Here is an 18,230-nt window from a genome sequence, read left to right as displayed (position 1 = left end):
GGACTCTCAGTTCTATTGCCCTGGTCTATCATTATGCCAATCCTAAACTGTCTTCTTGTCTGTAGCTTTATAGTAAGTTTTGAAATCAGGAAGTGTGAGTCCTTCGACTTTATTATTCTTCTCCTAGATTGTTTTGGCTATTGTGGGTCCCTTAAATTTCCGTATAAGTTTTAGGAACAGTGTGTCAGTTTCTACAGAAAGGGAAGCTAGGATTTTGATTGGGATTGCATTGAGTCTGTAGCTCAAACTGGGGAATATTGCCAACGTCAAGTCTTCCTACCCATGAATGCAGGCTGTTTTTCTATTTATTTAGGTCTTTAATTTCTTTGAGCAATGTTTTGTAGCTTTCTGTAGCTTTTTGTAGTCTTCTTTAATTTCTTTGAGCAATGTTTTGTGGCTTTCTGTGTACAGGACTTTCACCTCCCTGGTTAGATTTATTCCTAGATATTTTATTCTTTTAGAGGCCATTGTAAATGGAATTGTTTGCTTAACTTGTTTTTTTTGTTGTTGTTAATATTTATTTATTTATTTAATTGTGCTGGGTCTTAGTTGCAGCAGGTGGGCTCCTTAGTTGTGGCATAGGAACTCTTAGTTGTGGCACGCATGTGGGATCTAGTTCCCTCACCAGGGATTGAATCCCTCAGCCCCCTGCATTGGGAGTGCAGAGTCTTAACCACTGTGCCACCAGGGAAGTCCTGCTTAATTTTTTTTTTAGGTTATTCATCACTGGTGTATAAAAATGAATTTTTTTTTGCCACGCTACACAGCTTGCAGGATCTTAGTTCCCCGACCAGGGATCAAACCCGGGCCCTTGGCAGTGAAAGTGCAGAGTCCTAACCACTGGACCGCCAGGGAATCCCAAAATAAAACTGATTTTTGAGTGTTGATCTTATATCCTACAACTTTGCTGAATTGATTAGGTCTAGTAGCTTTCTTGTGAATTGTTTGGAATTTTCTTTGACATTTGCAATGGAAATAGATTTACTTCCTTTTCAATTTGTACACTTTAAAATTTTCTTTTTCTTCTCTAATTGCTCTGGCTATAACTTCCAGGACAGTGTTAAATAGCAGTGGTGAAAGTGGGTGCCCTTGTCTTATTTCTGATCTTAGGAGGAGAGTTTTCACCATTAATTAAGTATGCTGTTTATTAGCTGTGGGTTTTTTGTTTTTGTTTTTTTAAATAAATTCCCTTTACAATTTTAAGATAGCTAGAAGGTAACTATAGTTTTCTGAGTGTTTTTATTATGAGAAAGTGTTGGGTCTTGTCAAGTGCTTTGTCTGCATCAGTTGAGATGCCCATCTTTTAATATGTCATTTCTAAGTACAGATCTATTTTTGTCATTTCACTACTAAGAAATTTTACTTACACACATATTAAACTCTGAACAAAGTAACATACTCCTCTCAACTAATTTTTGTGCTCTATTTTTCATTCAAGCTGCGTTCTTCACTCCTGTGGTAGGTAGAATAATGGTCCCTCAGAGATGTCTACATTCTAATCCCTGGAACCTGTGTTATGTTAGATTACATGTTAAGAGGAATTAAGGTTGCTTATCAGATGACCTTAAACTAAGATTATTCTGGATTATCTAGGTGGGCCCAGTGTAATCACAAGGGTCCTTTAAAGTGGAAGAGGTAGGGTAGGCAGAAAATGAGAGTGAGGAGATGTGACTTTGGAAGAAAGGCTCAAAAATGCAACATTGCTTGCTTTGAGGATTAGAGGAAGGGGGCCAAGAACAAAGGAGTGTGGGTGGCCTTTAGAAGACAGAAAGGGCAAGGAAAGGGATTCTTTCTTAGAGCCTCCAGGAAGGAATGCATTGCTGCCCACACATTGACTTTAGCTCTGTGGAGAGCAGTGTCAGACTTAGACCTACAAAACTGTAAAATAATAAATTTGTGTTGTTTTAAGCCACTAAGTTTGTGGTATTGGTGTAATAATACAAAATAAATGTAACTGCCTGAACATATTTTATTTATGATGCTGGTTTCTTCAGGCAATCTCATGTCTGAATTTCCCTTAGGTTATTAAAATTGTAATCACTATTGAAAGCCCATCTCAAAGCTTCCTCAACGATTAAGCTTTTTGTTTTTCTTCCACACCATCTCCCAGGTGTCCTCTCCAAATATACCTAGTTTCTCTCTCCTTGTTTCTGTAGTGCTTTTTTACCTTCCTCATGTTATCTAACAATACAGAGTTTTGGAATATAGTATTCGGTATTGGCTTTATTAAAATTTTATTATCCTTTAAAAAATGTTCTGTTACCTTGGTGTGTGTAAATTTGGGTTTATATGTAAGTTTTTTTCACTTTATATGGTTACACCTCTAATTTTTTAAACATTTGAATCTTTTGTTTCATTTTAGACTGAGAGATAGGCAACTGTATCCATCTCAGTCTTGTCTTTTCTGTTAACAATCTGTATTGCATATGGTAGACAATCCATATATGTTTGACTTTAAATGTACTTGTAATTTAGGTCCTATAATTTAAATTTATGAACCAGAATATTATAGTGGTGAATTCTTTCTATCCATATACTGAGGGAGTTATATATATAATTAAGTTGCTGTGAGGCATGTGTCAGTTTATATAAACCATATTTATTGAAACCAGTGGTTAATATTAAAGGTGATTATAGCTTCTCTCCAGGCATATTTTAAGCAAGGTCAGATTTTTTTTTTCTTTCTTTTAATGTTAGATGTGTAAAAATAGAGAGATTTAGTTGCTTCTCAAGACTCTTTAATCATTGATTTATCATGTTTGTCTGTTTCTATTTTTAAATGATTTGTTTTAGAAGGATGGTGTTACAGATGTAGTGTTTCTTTTTTTAACTAAGAAATGTATTTTGGAGATTGGTCAAAATGAATATTTATAATATAAAAAAATGTTTAATTCTTCTTTATCATTGATTCCAAACAAGAAGAAAAAGCAGGATTGTTTACTCCCCTAATGGTAAGAAAACAAGTCTTCTAGGAGTAAAAGAAATTTCAGCGGAATTGATATTTTTTCAATAACATACTTTTGAGTATTTACTGAATGTGATATTTGTGTCTCGTAGAATGGAGATGTATGCATTTCAATTCTTCATCCACCTGTAGATGACCCACAGAGTGGAGAACTGCCCTCTGAAAGGTGGAATCCTACTCAAAATGTCAGGTAAGGAATTACATAAGGAATAATCTGGTTTTTAGGTGGCTCTTAAGATTGGATATTATCTTTTAACAAGTACAAATGAATCCTTTCTATATTTGGTTGTTTTGTCTTCTACTGGAGCTTTAAGTAGCATGTATGCCTCCTTTTGAAGGGTTGTAATTCGGGAGTAATAATGCATATGTTACTCATTTCTCTGTGTTCACTTTGGAAGAATTTTTCTACTCTGAATTCTTCCTCTTACATTAAGTTCCATCCTGCAGCTTTGGATTTCATGAGTTCCATGTTTGGATTGGTTGCTTCCTTATTCTAGGATTCTTATTACTTTTTGCTGAAAAGTCTTAGTCTTTACACTTTGTTTATCCATTCACCAGTTGATGGACATTTGGGTTGTTTCTGCTTCTTGGCTATTATGAATAATGCTGCTGTGAACATTGTGTGACATTGAACATTGTGTGCAAGTTTTTATGTGTACGTATGTTTTCATTTCCTTGGACATATACCTGGAAATGGAATTGGGGGTGCATAACTCAGTGTTTAACTTCTTGAGGAACTGCCGTATTTTCCAACATGGCTGCACTAAATTTTACAGCATTCCCACCAGCAGTGTGTGAATTCTAATTTCTCCACATCTTTGTTAACACTTGTTATTTTCCATGTCTTTTATTATAGCCATCCCAGACGGTGGACATGGTGTTCTCATTGTAGTTTTGTCATCAGTGTGTTTCTTTTAAAATAACTGTCAAAATTTTAGAATGGTTTTAGATTTTTAGAAAAATTATGAGGAAAGTACAGATAGTTCCCATATTCCCCACACCTGCCAGGTTTCTTTGTTATTAACATCTAACATTCATTTGGTTCATTTGTTACAGTTAGTGAACCTGTATTAGTACCTTATTATTGACTAAAGTCCATACTCTTTCACGTTTCCTTAATTTTTACCTAATGTCATTTTTCTGCTCTGAGATCCCCATGCATGATAGATAGCACATTATATTTAATAGACAGTTCTCCTTAGACAACTGCAACAGTTTCTTGGACTTTCCTTGGTTTTGATGACCTTAACAATTTTGAGGAATACTGATCAGGTATTTTGTAGAATGCCCCTCAAGTGGGATTTTTTTTTTGATGTTTTTCTGCTTATTATACTGGAGTTATGAGTGTTGGGGAGGAAGACATGGAGGTAAAGTACATTTTCATCACGTCATAGCAGGGGTACATACTGTCAGCCTGACTTACCACTCTTGATGTTAACATTCATCACCTGGCTGAGACTCTTGTTTTTAGGGTTTCTCCTCTGTAAAGTTCCTCCTTGTCCCCCTTTCTGTTCTGTATAAGGGAAGTCCTAGGTACAGCCCACACTAAGGAGGGGGGAGTTATACTCCCACAAGGCTGAGATATCTGTATAAGTTACTTCAATTCCTCTGCACAGGAGATTAATCTGCTCTCCCCCATTTACTCATTCATTCATTTTGTTAATCATTTTTAATGATCTGGAAGCTAGTAACTCAATTAGAATCTCCATTTTTGTCAAAAGCAAAGAACTTGAAGCTTCCTGATGCACACAAGGATTTCTTACCTGTCTCTTATCAAGTTATGTGTTTGCTTCCCACCTTCTGGGAAGAGTAGACCAAAAAGTCTGTTCAAGACATATCAAATACTATTGATTATGCTGGTTACTCATTTCTTTAGGTACTTTGTTCCATCCAGTATACTTAGAAAGGATTGGGAAAATAGATACATTTTAGATTTCAACACATCTTGCCAGTATATTTTTTTAATGAGAAAAAACTGACTTCCCTTTTTAATTTAAATAAATGTGTTGATACACCTCACCTTGACAAACATCATGCCTCTGAATAATTCTCAGATAGATCAGGCGTTGAGACTTGCCATAAGTTTATTATGTCTATAAAATAAGGAATCATTGCATATTCCATATACTTTCTGCTTTACTTTAGTGGGACTCTCCCTCGGCGATGATGCATACGGGCCTCTCACTGTTGTGGCCTTGCCCGTTGTGGAGCACAGGCTCCGGACTCGCAGGCTCAGCGGCCATGGCTCAAGGGCCCAGCCGCTCCACGGCATGTGGGATCTTCCCGGACCGGGGCACGAACCCGTCTCTCAACCACTGCGCCACCAGGGAAGCCCTGATGCATTTCTTAACAATAATCAGAGATGGAATTAATTTGTTTTAGTGAAAATATAATTCCAGCAGCCCCAATCTATACATATCTGAATTTATTATACTCCACTATATAGCAAAATACTTTTTTTTTTTAACATCACTCTATGCTTTTAACAAAATTGTGAGAAGGGAAAAGCAGTCGGCTCTATTTGTAAATTTCTCTTTGTTTTGTACTTCTTATGTTTCATCACTAGGCAATGCACCATAGAAATATTTGGGATGTGTGGGAGGTATGCATTTCTTGTAAAGGGCAGTTGTGAAAAGGGAAGCTGGAAAGGAGAACTGATAGGATATTTCGTATGTCTCCAGGGGCATGTATATATTAGTTTTAAGACCATTGTTTTACACGGGATCTTTTATGATCATTAGTAAAATTAGTATATTTCTACTTCATCCCCTCATATCCGTACATCACACAGTTGTTAGCTGATTTAGGCCTTTAACTTATACGAACTTATTACTTGATTTTTCAGCATCAGATGGTATACTGACAGATATAAAAGAAAAGGAAACCATCTACCTCCCCCTTCTAACTTTTAAATATTATTGTTTCTTTATTGTCAGGGTTATAAAATTTATAATCTGTACTCTGTAGCTTAATCCCAGTTTAAAAAATTCTTATTCCTGTTGTTAAATGAATTCATTGTTTGTTCCTCATTATTTTACTTCCTTTGGTCTATTAACTGGCTGAAATTGTCCATCAGTAATTTCTCAAGGGATTGCTCCTAGGAGCTATATTACATTCCGAGTTGTTACGTGTTCAAAGTACTATGTGCTTGTGTATATGGGAGTATACGTGTGTGTTTGCCATTATACTTCAAATGACAGATTTTAACTAGATATAAGATTTCAGGATCATGCTTTCTTTCCTTGAGGATATTATGGGCATTATTACTCTGTTGCCTTGGAGACATTTGGCTACCCTATTTCTCATCTCTTTCACACTATATAATTGTTTAAGAGGCTGGCATGCTTTCGAAAGAAACACATTATTTTATCAGTAAAATTAAACTGACAATGTAGAGAAAAGGTTTTAAATATCTTGGAAGATTTGTTGAAAAATTGGACCAAAAATGCAGAGTTGTCCTTTTTTTTTTTTTTTTTTTTGCGGTACGCGGGCCCCTCACTGTTGTGGCCTCTCCCGTTGCAGAGCACAGGCTCTGGACGCGCAGGTTCAGCGGCCATGGCTCATGGGCCCAGCCGCTCCGCGGCATGTGGGATCTTCCCGGACCGGGGCACAAACCCGTGTCCCCTGCATCGGCAGGCGGACTCTCAACCACTGCGCCACCAGGGAAGCCCCAGTGTTGTCCTTTAAGTATGATTTTGGTGCTTGTTTTTCAGGACTAGTAGTAACCCTAGAATAGAAGAAGTAATAGCTCTAAGGTGTTAGTGATTCTTGCTTTTGGAGGTTGAATGTTGAATCACATGCTTCACATACCACCACCACACCCACCCTTTGAGAAAACAAGCCTCCTCTTTTTTTTTTTTGGTGCGGCTTAAACAACAGAAATTTATTTTTTCACAGTTCTGGACTCTATAAGGTACCGGCAAGGTTGGTTTCTTCTGAGGCTTCTCTCCTCATCTTGTCTTCTCTCTTTGTCTTCACATGGTCTTCCCTCTGTTCATGTCTGTGTCCTAATTGCCTCTTCTTATAAGGACGTTAGTTATACTGGATTAAGACCTGTTCTAAGGACCTCATTTTAACTTAATTACCTCTTGAAAGACTCTGTCTCCAAATATAGTCTGAGGTACTGGGGGTTAAAACTTCAGTATAGAATTTGAAGCCTCCCTGTTCTTTAGATGCAAAGCCCCAAACAAGATTTTTCTCATTGCATTCTCGTGCTGCTTGGATGGACAATCTATTACCATTACCCACAGGAATTCAAAATTTTTGCCTTTACTTCTATGTAAATACACACAGACTGTATTTGCCTTGTCTCAGCCTAAAATATTATAAACATTTTTTCTTTTTAAGAAAGGTCTGTTTGGGGAATTCCCTGGTGGTCCAGTGGTTAGGATTTAGTGCTTTCACTGCTGTGGCCCAGGTTCAGTCCCTGGTCAGAGAACTAAGATCCCACAAACCATGTGGCATGGCCAAAAAAAAAGAAAGGCCTGTTTCTCATTTAATCCATTCCTTTCGGGGCAGGGAACTCCTTTCATATTAATCTGCCCTTTAAAAACTACCTTAGCCACTTTGGGCACCAGCATCATTTTTTTTTCTCTCTGGGCCCTCAGGTCACCTGAGCCCCAATTTAGAAGCACCTGGACTTCACATGAGGGATTGCCTTCCCTGCGTTTATGCTTTTTTTATTTAGAGGCTTCACAACCAGAACTTAGTTATCTTCAGATTGCCCCTTTGATCTTCATCCATGGCTCTAAAAGGTATTTGCATTGGAAATCGTTACCTTCTTGGACCTTCTTGTTTCTTTCTTAGTTCCATATAAACATTGGATGGTTCTTCAATGTGTTGCTTGGGGTGGGAGAGTGAATGGAGAGTTTTGGTGTTTGTGGATTTCTAGGGGGGACATAGAGTGTTTTGCATGCCTTGTGGAACGTCATCTGGAACACCTGGTGATGTCCAGAACTCTGAAAAGTCAGGAAAGTACTACCTAATGTGGGACACTTTTCCCTTTCCCATTTGTTTCTGTGTTATTTGTTTTGAGACAAGGGAGCTCCTTAAGGTAGTAAACTGTACATATTTCTCACAGGTTATTTACGGCACTGAAATATCAAGAGGCAAGATACGAGATGCCAGGGATTTTCCTTTATACCCCTTTGCTACTAAATTATCCAGAGTAAGCACTGTCTGACTAAGGGTTCTAAGCTCCATATCCAGTTTATGGCTGTAGCCAAGACAGCAGTGGAGGTGGCAGAAGGTTCAATTCAGCCTGTTGTAGGGTCTTGACTGCTGAATGGCACTGTTATCTGAAAGTGGTTCCATGTTCACATGTGTTTGGACTCCTCCATGACCACCTGCACTAGTCTTTCATTTAACACCTCAGTGAACATATTCAGAAAATAAAGTTGTACAGGCTTTTGTAACCTGAAGAAGAGTAAGGAATTCCTGTTACCTTTGAGAGCCGAAGTCGATTTATATAACAAGATCTAGTGAGTAGTGAGAGTTGGCTAAAGGGGAAACCAAGAAAAATGTACTATGCTACAACTGTAGGGATCCAGAGCGGCAGCCAGCTAGCTTCCACTAAAAGCTCAGTAGTTCTCCTCCTCTTAGAGGAAGCCAGCATACTTTCTGGAAGAAGAGATCCACAGTCCTATCCTCAGATGTCCAGGATTAAGTTTAGGGGGTGAGAGTTCCTTATGGAATTGGGAAGTTTTGAGGAGTAGGCATTAGTCAGCAAAGAAAGAAGTTGGGAGGATAGGGCCCCCTGATGCTGCTACATGTATGTGATTAGGAGTCCACAACACCATGCCTCTTCTTGGTGAAAGAAAGAAAATGTGCCTTAATCCATGTTCTGTCCAGAACCAAGGGGGAGCTTCCAGGGGGTGGGTGAGGTGGGTGGGTGGGGGGTCTCTCAGACCTTGCAGTAGAATTCACAAGTGCTTTCTCTGAGGCACCAGCCCCAGAACTACCTGCCATACCTGCTGCAGTCTCTTGGATAGGAAAGTGGTCTTTGGTAGGGATTTGCTTTCCTTTGAAGGATAGATAACAGTGTTTTCTTTGCCACTGTGAAGATGTATCATGGGACCAGATTTATGGATCCACTCCAGAGGCCACACCTTCATGTAGAAGCGTCTCTCAGGAGTAGGGTAGGGTGTTGTTTTCCTATCTAGTATTCTCTATAACCCACTGAAAGGGCAGGGAGCTAGAGACTGCTGCAATGATTGGGTGGCAAAGTAGGCAAGGTCATAGGAAATGGCTATGGCTGTGCTGTTCCTAGGGCTCCTGTAAACCCCATTCTGGGCCAGGACTATTTTATTTATTTGCTCCCTTGATGTTTGCATATTGGGTCCCACTGCACTCAGATTGCTAGTTTCATTCTGTGCAAATGATATGTATTTTGTGTATTTAAAATTTTTCCTTTTTAAACTAAAATGTGATTTGGTCATTTTGTGTATTTTAATCTGAGACCCTTATTCCTACCATGTGTTCTCAGGGGTATGTCAGTCAACGGTAGCTCCAGGGACTGCACAGCAGGAACTGTTGTATTTGTTAGTTGCTTTATTATTTTTTTAAAAATACTTATTTATTTATTTGGCTGCTCTGGGTCTTGGTCGTGGCACATGGGATCTTCGTTGCGGCATGCAGGATCTTTGGTTGTGGCATGCGAACTCTTAGTTACAGCATGTGGGATCTAGTTCCCTGACCAGGGAGCGAACCAAGGCCCCCTGCATTGGGAGCTGGTAGTCTTAGCCACTGGACCACCAGGAAGTCCCTGTTAGGTGCTTTAGCAGCATAAAGAAAAACTGTTTGTAGTATGTGGACTCATTAAGCTACCACGTTTTATCTTCCCAGTCATAACAGACTTCTTTACCATGATGTCCTCTTTAAATTTCTCTCCCATCTTGAAAACATATGAGGATTGAGTTTTAATTGGGTGATCTTCTGGTGTTACTGGTCCATCTTTTGAAATAGTGTAAGTGAGAGCTTAAAAGAGCCCTTCTAGGTCAACTAGAAGGGTCAGGCAGTGAGCTTTGCTTCTCTATACGTCACTTTTAAACAAATTAAGGCCTGTAAAATCTAAGAATCTCAATCATTCAAACTCTCTTTCAGTATTTCTGTGTATGTTTTAAGAGTCAAGTAAGTTGAAGTTTTAAAAAATGAACCCTTTCTACCTCACACGTTGCCTGGGAGGGTCTGTGTATGCACTGGACGAAAAATGCCCATCTTTAGTCCTACAGAATTCCAAACTTTTGCTGCTTGGCTTCTGGGGAGACCCATAAGCCATGTCTTCTTTGTTGAGCTAAGGCCAGTTTCTGCCCTCCCTGCTAAAATTGTATTTGTGGTGACGTAGTAGCTAACAGAGAAAGGGCAGACCCATCTCATTGATTACTGTCTATATGTTGAAAAGGGACAAATACAGTATTACCCATTGGGTCATAGATGTTTAATTATGATCTCCTATCTCCCTTAAATACTTCTTTTTTCTTGTGAAAAAAATACAATAAATGAGAAAGGATTTTAAAATACTTACTGAAACTAACAACACCAAAAAATAGCAACAACAACAAAAAAAGAGGTAATTGTTGGAATAGCTTCAGGATTCAATTGTGTTTTGTATGTTCTACATACATTTCATTTTTCCACTCTATAAAAATAGGATTAATAATACTACCTCGCAGAGTTGTTTACTATGCTACAGATGTAACACCTGTGTTAAATTATTTTGGTACAAGTGCCAGGCAGTTTAAACTATGTATGATATTGCTTCCCATCCTTTTCCAGTCATGTTACATAGAAAATATGAAATGATAGTATTCGTAGATCACAATGTAGTAAGCTGAAGATGCTCCTTTGGCCAGAAGTTATTGTTCCAGAGGCTCAAGTTGTCCCAGGTCCTACCTACCAATCTGCCTGAGGGAATCACATACAGTTTACCTGTAACCCACTCACAACATACTGGTTGGGAAATTTTGAATAGTATATTGCATATGAATTGCATCAGGAATCTTCATTAGTGTTGGAGTCCTTTGCCAGCACTTGGTGGTATGTCTACTGCTGTGGGTAGGTAGGTTTTTATGAACGTGTGGCATGGTTGTTGTTTGAAGGTGTACTAGAGGAAGGAGATTAACCCCATCTGAATCAGTGGAATGGATTCCCTGTACAAAAAATGGCTCTACTCTCCAGACAAAGGGAGGAAGTGAAAACGTGCTGGGTTAATAACTATTATCACAGTCAGCTATCGTTAGTGCCTGAGGCTTCTGAAAGCATCATGTATTTCAGTTTAGGGAGTGAGTACATGGTATTAGAAGTGAGTTTCTTATGATAGAACTGGATGATTCACCATTTTAAAAAATTGTACTTCCCAATATGGCATTTTAATAATAAACACAAGATATAAGAAAATCAACCTGGTGAAACCACTCCTGGGAAAAATTTCCTAATTCAGTTAATATAATTCATCTAGACCTGTGTTGTCCAGTATGATAGCCACTGACTACATGTGGCTATTTAAACTTAATTAAAATTAGTACTAAAAACCTCATTTCTTCAGTTGCATAATCTACTTTTCAAAGTGCTCAGTGGCCACATGTGGCTAGTGGTTACCATATTGGATAACACACAGATTATACATTTCCATCATCACAGAAAGTTGTAAATAAATGCTTATCTGGACCATTAAACTGTACCACAGTTTGTCCTTATCCTGCTTATCTTTCTATCAGGTTTTGTATATGTTTTCTTCTGAAGCAATCCTTACGGAATTTTTCTTTCGCTTCTAGGATATTGTCAGTCCATTTTGCATTTTTGGCAATGATGAGTTTCTTTAAATCTTCTTAGTGTAATTACTGAAGAAGTCCAGAAGGATGGAAGTGGGGGTACAGGGAGTTATTCTTACCCTAATAGAAAGGTGGGGAGTGTATATGTGGTAAATGAATTTGAACTAGATGGGAAAGTTTTCTTTGAAAGTGCCTTTGTCGTAATCTTGTATAATCACATAACAGAAACTCTGGGAAAGTTTTCTTTGAAAGTGCCTTTGTCGTAATCTTGTATAATCACATAACAGAAACTCTCTACCCTTTTTAGGAAAAGGTTTCATCAAATCAAACATCTAATTGCCTGGTTCCCTCCCTTTATTTTTTGCTTGGGGCCAGGAGCAAAAGGCTATTTTGCAACAACAAAATCTATAACCTCGCACCAATGAGAAAAGGTAGAGAAATTTAATTTTTCCTCCCATGTTTCTCTTTACCTACATGCACATAGCTTTTAGGGGAGAAAAAAGCCTGGGAACTATTTCAAACATTTTTGGAGCTTATTGAGCTTATTTTATTTCACAGAAACTTTATTCCCTGTGATTAAGGTGTCTAGTTTTTGTCTGTGGATGAAAATTTCCCACAAGATTTCTGAGCCCTGAGAGATCAGGGATGGCAACTAACTCTCTCACTGTTGTACATCCAACATCTCACTAGATGCCTCTGGCACAATAGTAAGGGTTTAGTAAATATTTTTTGAATCAAGATTTCTGTTATTCAGAGACTAGTTCTTCCATGTCAAGGCTATTGCTTTTTCTCCATTCACCTGCTTAACTCTTATCTTGCTTCCCTTAGAAGTATGGAAAAGAAATACATTTGTATGTAATATTGGTTTTCAGATCTTCTAAGCAGCCACGATATGAATTAGATATATGGAGTAGCATCATTTTTACCCTTTTCCACAAAAAGATTGCCTTCAAGCTAAATGTTTTTTGCTCCTGCTTTTTCCTATTGCACTTAACTTGTTAATTTTTTTTTTTTTTTTAACTTGTTAATTTTTTAAATGTTATTTGAAAAGCTTCCAGACCTCCAATTTTTGTAGATTGGAACATGTTGCCAGTTAAGACAGTGCCTTCTACAGAGTTCATATTTTGCCCTGCAACCTAACTTTTATGCTAAACTCAGATTCCCTCTGCTTTGTCTCCCAGGTAGCAGCTTGTTCCTAGCCTAGCCAGATGAGTACTGAAAACAAAATTTTGATACTCTGTTTCCATTTCCCTAAAGTCTCAAATATTATAGTCTTAAATTTAAAACAAAATACTATTGAATACTGTGAATATGAGTATTCATAGCTGACCCTTTTTTCCTGTTTCTAGGACTATCCTGTTAAGTGTAATCTCATTGCTTAATGAGCCCAACACCTTCTCCCCAGCCAATGTGGATGCCTCGGTTATGTTCAGGAAATGGAGGGACAGTAAAGGAAAAGACAAAGAATATGCTGAAATCATTAGGTAAGGTGTTTTGTTTTGTCTTCTGTTTGATTACTTCAAGTCTTCATACAGAACCAAAGTATATCCTAGAACCAAGGGTTTAAATTGAACTTAAATATCCACTCCACTTCTGTCAGTTAGATTTATTGTTTGGGAAGAGGTTTCTGCCTGAGCCTAATGAGTTTGGCTTTTGAGACAGCAGATCTGATTTCCCAGGACACAGAACTTCCAGGTTCTAAACTAGTCAAGTTTGCAAACTCTTCCTCCTGATCATTTTAGGGACACTGTTCTGGGTTTTGAACATGTCCTTTAAATGTATCAAACACCCAGTGTATTCCAGACATTCCAGGTATTTTTGTTTTCAAATTTTTTATTAATGAAACCTTATATGGCCTTTCTGACCATAGCAGCAAGTATCTTCTAGGAATCACCATTATCAGCAACTCTAGTATATGGTTTAACAGAGCCCTAGAATAAGAATCAGGAGACTTGGAATATACTCCTAGCTCTGCCACTGTCATGTGACCTTTTATCAGTTAACTTTTGGGGTTTTTTAATATTTCCATCTGTAAAAAAAAAAAAAAGGTATTAGGCTCAACCATTCATCTCTCAAATTATATCCTACATAGGATATAAGATTTTTCTAACAGTACTTAGTGATTGGTAGAGCCCCAAGGACAGTTGCAGCATATTCTGTAACTTTTCAAAGTCCCTCTCTATAAATCTAGTTGGCATGATACCATGTGATATGAAAAAAAAATGCATGTCATCTGACAGCTGAATAAGTTTTCTGCCCACCGTAATCAGCTTCTTAGACCCTCTCCCTAATCCAGAGTCATTTAATGAAATTACAAGGATAGAATCTGGGCATCTGTATTTTGTTTTTACCAAGCCACTTAGGTGACTGGTATATACCAAAGATTGAAGATAACTAGTGTAAATAGTAAAGACCTGCAGAAGTTTAGAGTGAGAGTGGACTGAGGATTGGAAAATGGGAATGCTTCATAAAATAGTCAGGACTGGAGCCTGATGTTCAAGGAAAGGGAGGATGTAAGGCATAGTCTTTCTCCTTAGAGAGCTCATGCTTTCGTTTGTAAACAAAGAAATGAACATGTAATATGATAAGTGCAACTGTAGAAGCATAAACAAGATACAGTGGAAGGAACATATAATATGGTTCCTAGGAGAGAGAATGCTTCATAACCAAGAATTTTTCAGGGAGAGAGAAACATGCTTGCTAAAACACGGGTGTATAATAACAGCATGACACATCAAGAGAATTGTAAATTCTGATTTGAGAAGTAATGGGAAATTAAGAAATGCATCAGGTCTTAAAAGACACTGAAGTCATAGGGTGGGTTTGGTCCTTAATCTTAGAGGTGTTGGAGTGTCACTTAAAGATTTTGTGTGAAAGGATAATCCTATTCAAGTTCCAAAAGAACACAACTGACCAGGAGACCGGCTGAGGTTTGAGGAGGCTGAGATGAAGACTAAACTGACATAGTAACAATCAAGAATGAGAAAACAGATTTGAAAACATTTAAGACTTTGGAGTAGTTAAGAGTTATAATTTTAGGAACTGAATACGCCATGGAGGTGGACAATGACAAATGCAGACTTGCGGAGTTAGGATTCCTATGGAACGTCAGGACGGAGACATCCAGTTGCTCATATAAGGGTATAGAGCTCAGAAGAAAAGTTTAGGCTGGACCCTGATGATTTGAGAGCTGTCAGCATGAAGGGTTAGAACCATGGGAATGGACAAGATGGTTCAAGGAGAAAGCTGTGAGAAGAGAGATTCAAGCCTGAAAGCCTCAGCAGCATCAGGATGTAAGGCAACAGGATCCACCAAGAGAGGTCTAATTAAAAGGGAGAATAGTGGTTGTGTTTTTGTGGGGCTTTTTAAAGTATTTTATTTATTTGGCTGCACCGGGTCTTAGTTGCGGCATGTGGGATTTTTTTTTTTTTTTTTAAGCTGCGGCATGCGGGATCTTTAGTTGCGGCATGCGAACTCTTAGTTGTGGCATGCGGGATCTAGTTCCCTGACCAGGGATCGAACCCGGGCCCCCTGCATTGGGAGCACAGAGTCTTAGCCACTGGACCACCGGTGATGTTTTTAAGTTCAGTTTTTCTAGTCCCTTGAGGGGTCGAATTTTCATACTTGTTGAAGGAAACATTAACCTTCATGCGTTCATACAGTCAGTATTTGTTGCACAGCTGTATGTGCCCAGGCGGTGTTCTAAGCACTGGGGATATAGAATTAACTAAGATAGACAAGGTCTCTGCTCACATTCAGGGGCGCAAGGAGAACAACAGAAAAATGAACAAATGAGGAAGATGAGTAGGATAATATGAAGGAATTACAAGATGGCTGCTTTAAGTTGGATTGTCCGAATAGGCCTCCTCTAAGGTGACATATAAGTTCATATCTGAGTGACAAGAAGCAGTCAACCGTATGTAGGGCAGAAGAGCAACTGGTCCTCACAGAAAAATCAACTAGGTATGTTTGAAGGTACTAAAAAACCCCCCAGTGGCCTGAATGTTTTGGAATCGGAGAAAGTAATGGGTGGCGAGAATGAAGCGATAGGCAGGTGGATCATGCAAGACTTTGGAATCCAACATAGGATTTTTCTCTAAGTAGGAGGACTATTGAGTTGTTGGGACTGCATTCCGAGTTTAGTGCGAGAAGACAAGGCGGAAAACCTGAGGTGATTTCTGGCCAACCAGCATGTGAGGTGCATGGCTTTAAATGCCCTTCAGAAGGGTCTTTTTTTTTTTTTTTTTTTTTTTTGTGGTACGCGGGCCTCTCACTGTTGTGGCCTCTCCCGTTGCGGAGCACAGGCTCTGGACGCGCAGGCCCAGCGGCCATGGCTCGCGGGCCCAACCGCTCTGCAGCATGTGGGATCCTCCCGGACCGGGGCACGAGCCCGTGTCCCCTGCATCGGCAGGCGGACTCTCAACCACTGCGCCACCAGGGAAGCCCTCAGAAGGGTCATTTTTAAGTGTCCTTCAGAATGGTACCTGATGGGCTAGAACCTTTGGTGTAGTAGAGGGTATCTTGTCAAAGATGCTTTCAGGTAGGTAGGTACTAAAGTTCAGAAACCAGTAAGGAATTTTAGATTGTTTAGGCCAATTATAAATCCATCTTCCAGAGACTTATATAGACTATCCTCCCTTCAGGAAACAGGTGTCAGCCACTAAAGCCGAAGCAGAAAAGGATGGAGTGAAGGTCCCCACGACCCTGGCGGAATACTGCATCAAAACTAAAGTGCCTTCCAATGACAACAGCTCAGATTTGCTTTATGACGACTTGTACGACGACGACATTGATGATGAAGATGAGGAGGAGGAAGATGCCGACTGTTACGACGATGATGATTCTGGGAATGAGGAGTCGTGACGTGCTCCTTCGAGGCCCCTGTACTGCCCTGCCATCTCAGGCCAAAGGGAGGGGAGCAAGTGGGGACCTAGCAGTGGCCCCTCGGCAAAAACCTATCATGGGGGTGGGGAAAACAAACACGGCTCCTGGTGACTCCCCTTATGGATCTCAGTTTGCTCCTTTTTATGGACCTCTTAATGGAGAGAAATTAATCCTCCACAGAATGTCTGAATTCTTGCATTCTTTACCCTTCCATCACTGTATTGATTCTTTTTTTTTTTTTTCTTTAAACTCAAACTCCCACCTCACTTCGTCTCTGCAAAGTGTTCACAGCAAAACACGTTTGGTCTGTTTTTAGATTCTTGAAGAATTAAATAGTCTTTCATCAAGACGTTTAATGTGTTTAAAGCTGGGAGCCCATCGGGAGTTCACAAGTGCTGCATATGCTGGGTAGCAAAAGAAAAAACCGTAAAAGCCCCACAAAACAAACTTTTTCTTAACAAAGCAAATTTGCCAAGTTTTAGCTGCTCATTTACCTTAGTGTGTGTGCATTCGTTCAGCCCCGTGGTGGTGAATTTTCTTTCCCTTCTTAAGGCTGGGGTACAGCAGGCGTCAGGGACTTTGTTCTGAACCTGTTGAAATGTGTTCCTAAGGGCACAGGGCCCTTCAGCCTAACACAGAGGCCTCAGTTACTCTGAGAGATCAGATTTTGTTTTTCGAAATCGATTGGGATCTAAAGCCTGAAATAAATATTCATACTTTACATAGAACTGATTGCTATTTATTTTGAAGGCAGAGTTATTTTTTTCCCCCAGGGAGTGGGGAGAGAGTGGGGATTAGTGTGTGTGTGTGTGTGTGTGTGTGTGTGTGTGTGTGTGTGTGTGTGTGTGTGTGTGTGTGTGTGTGTGTGTGTGTGTGTGTGTGTGTGTGTGTGTGTGTGTGTGTGTGTGGAGTCTTAGTGACGGGAACGAAGAGCTAAAATCACTATGCTGGTTTTGGTTGATGCTGCTGGGGGAAAAAGTCAAACTACTGGGGACCACTGTTGGGAGAGAAAACATCTGTTTTATATATTTAACATGGCCCTTCCCTGAAAGATACACTCTCACCATGAGGATTTTTTTTAAGTAGCGAGTTTTAATTACTTAGTAGTAATACTAGGTGCATGTGTTAAGATTTTGGTTTTCATTGAGCTGCTTATACTGATAGTGGTAACTGTGGATATATGTGAGACATGCGTGACCGGTTCCCGCTTTTCTCACTGGATGTGACCTGGACTTTTCTCTCCTTTCAATGTGCTCGGGCTATGGAGTGCAAGCGGAAGTTGTGCATGGAGCTTTCCCCTGAGCTTCTTTGACTCTTCTGGCAGAGCCAAGGGAGTTGGCTGCAAGCAGTGTCTGGGCAACGCTAGATCTTCCTGCCACGCAATTGCTGCAGCCTTGATTTCCCCGGTGTCGATCGTGTGTTACTTCAATCAATACCGAGTTCCATCAGCCTTCACCAACCAGGGACTTCTTCAGTACTTGGCGATGATTTTTGTTTCTTACGGGGGCGGGTCAGTTCACAGGAGGGCAGTGTTCTTTCAGTGGGGAAAATACCGCTATGAACCTACTTCAGATCCCTGCGCGCTAGCGTTCAACTCCTTTTCTTCAGATCGT

General features: G+C 39.5%; 1 protein-coding gene across 1 annotated transcript in view; it reads left to right on the top strand.

Moving 5' to 3' along the window:
• Positions 1-16,964, top strand: part of UBE2R2 (ubiquitin conjugating enzyme E2 R2) — a 60,702-nt gene extending 43,738 nt beyond the window's left edge. The window contains exons 3-5 of the mRNA XM_022551660.3: positions 3,058-3,155; positions 13,083-13,217; positions 16,377-16,964. Coding sequence (XP_022407368.1) covers positions 3,058-3,155; positions 13,083-13,217; positions 16,377-16,596 — 453 coding nt within the window. The 3' untranslated portion in view covers positions 16,597-16,964. The remainder of the gene's footprint in view (positions 1-3,057; positions 3,156-13,082; positions 13,218-16,376) is intronic.
• The last annotated feature ends 1,266 nt before the right edge of the window (positions 16,965-18,230 follow it).

Source organism: Delphinapterus leucas, chromosome 6, assembly GCF_059928025.1.
Source record: "Delphinapterus leucas isolate spDelLeu-1000000601 "Yukka" chromosome 6, BTC_Dleu_Yukka2, whole genome shotgun sequence".
Taxonomy (NCBI): Eukaryota; Metazoa; Chordata; class Mammalia; order Artiodactyla; family Monodontidae; genus Delphinapterus; species Delphinapterus leucas.
This window is presented reverse-complemented; position numbering and strand designations above follow the sequence as displayed.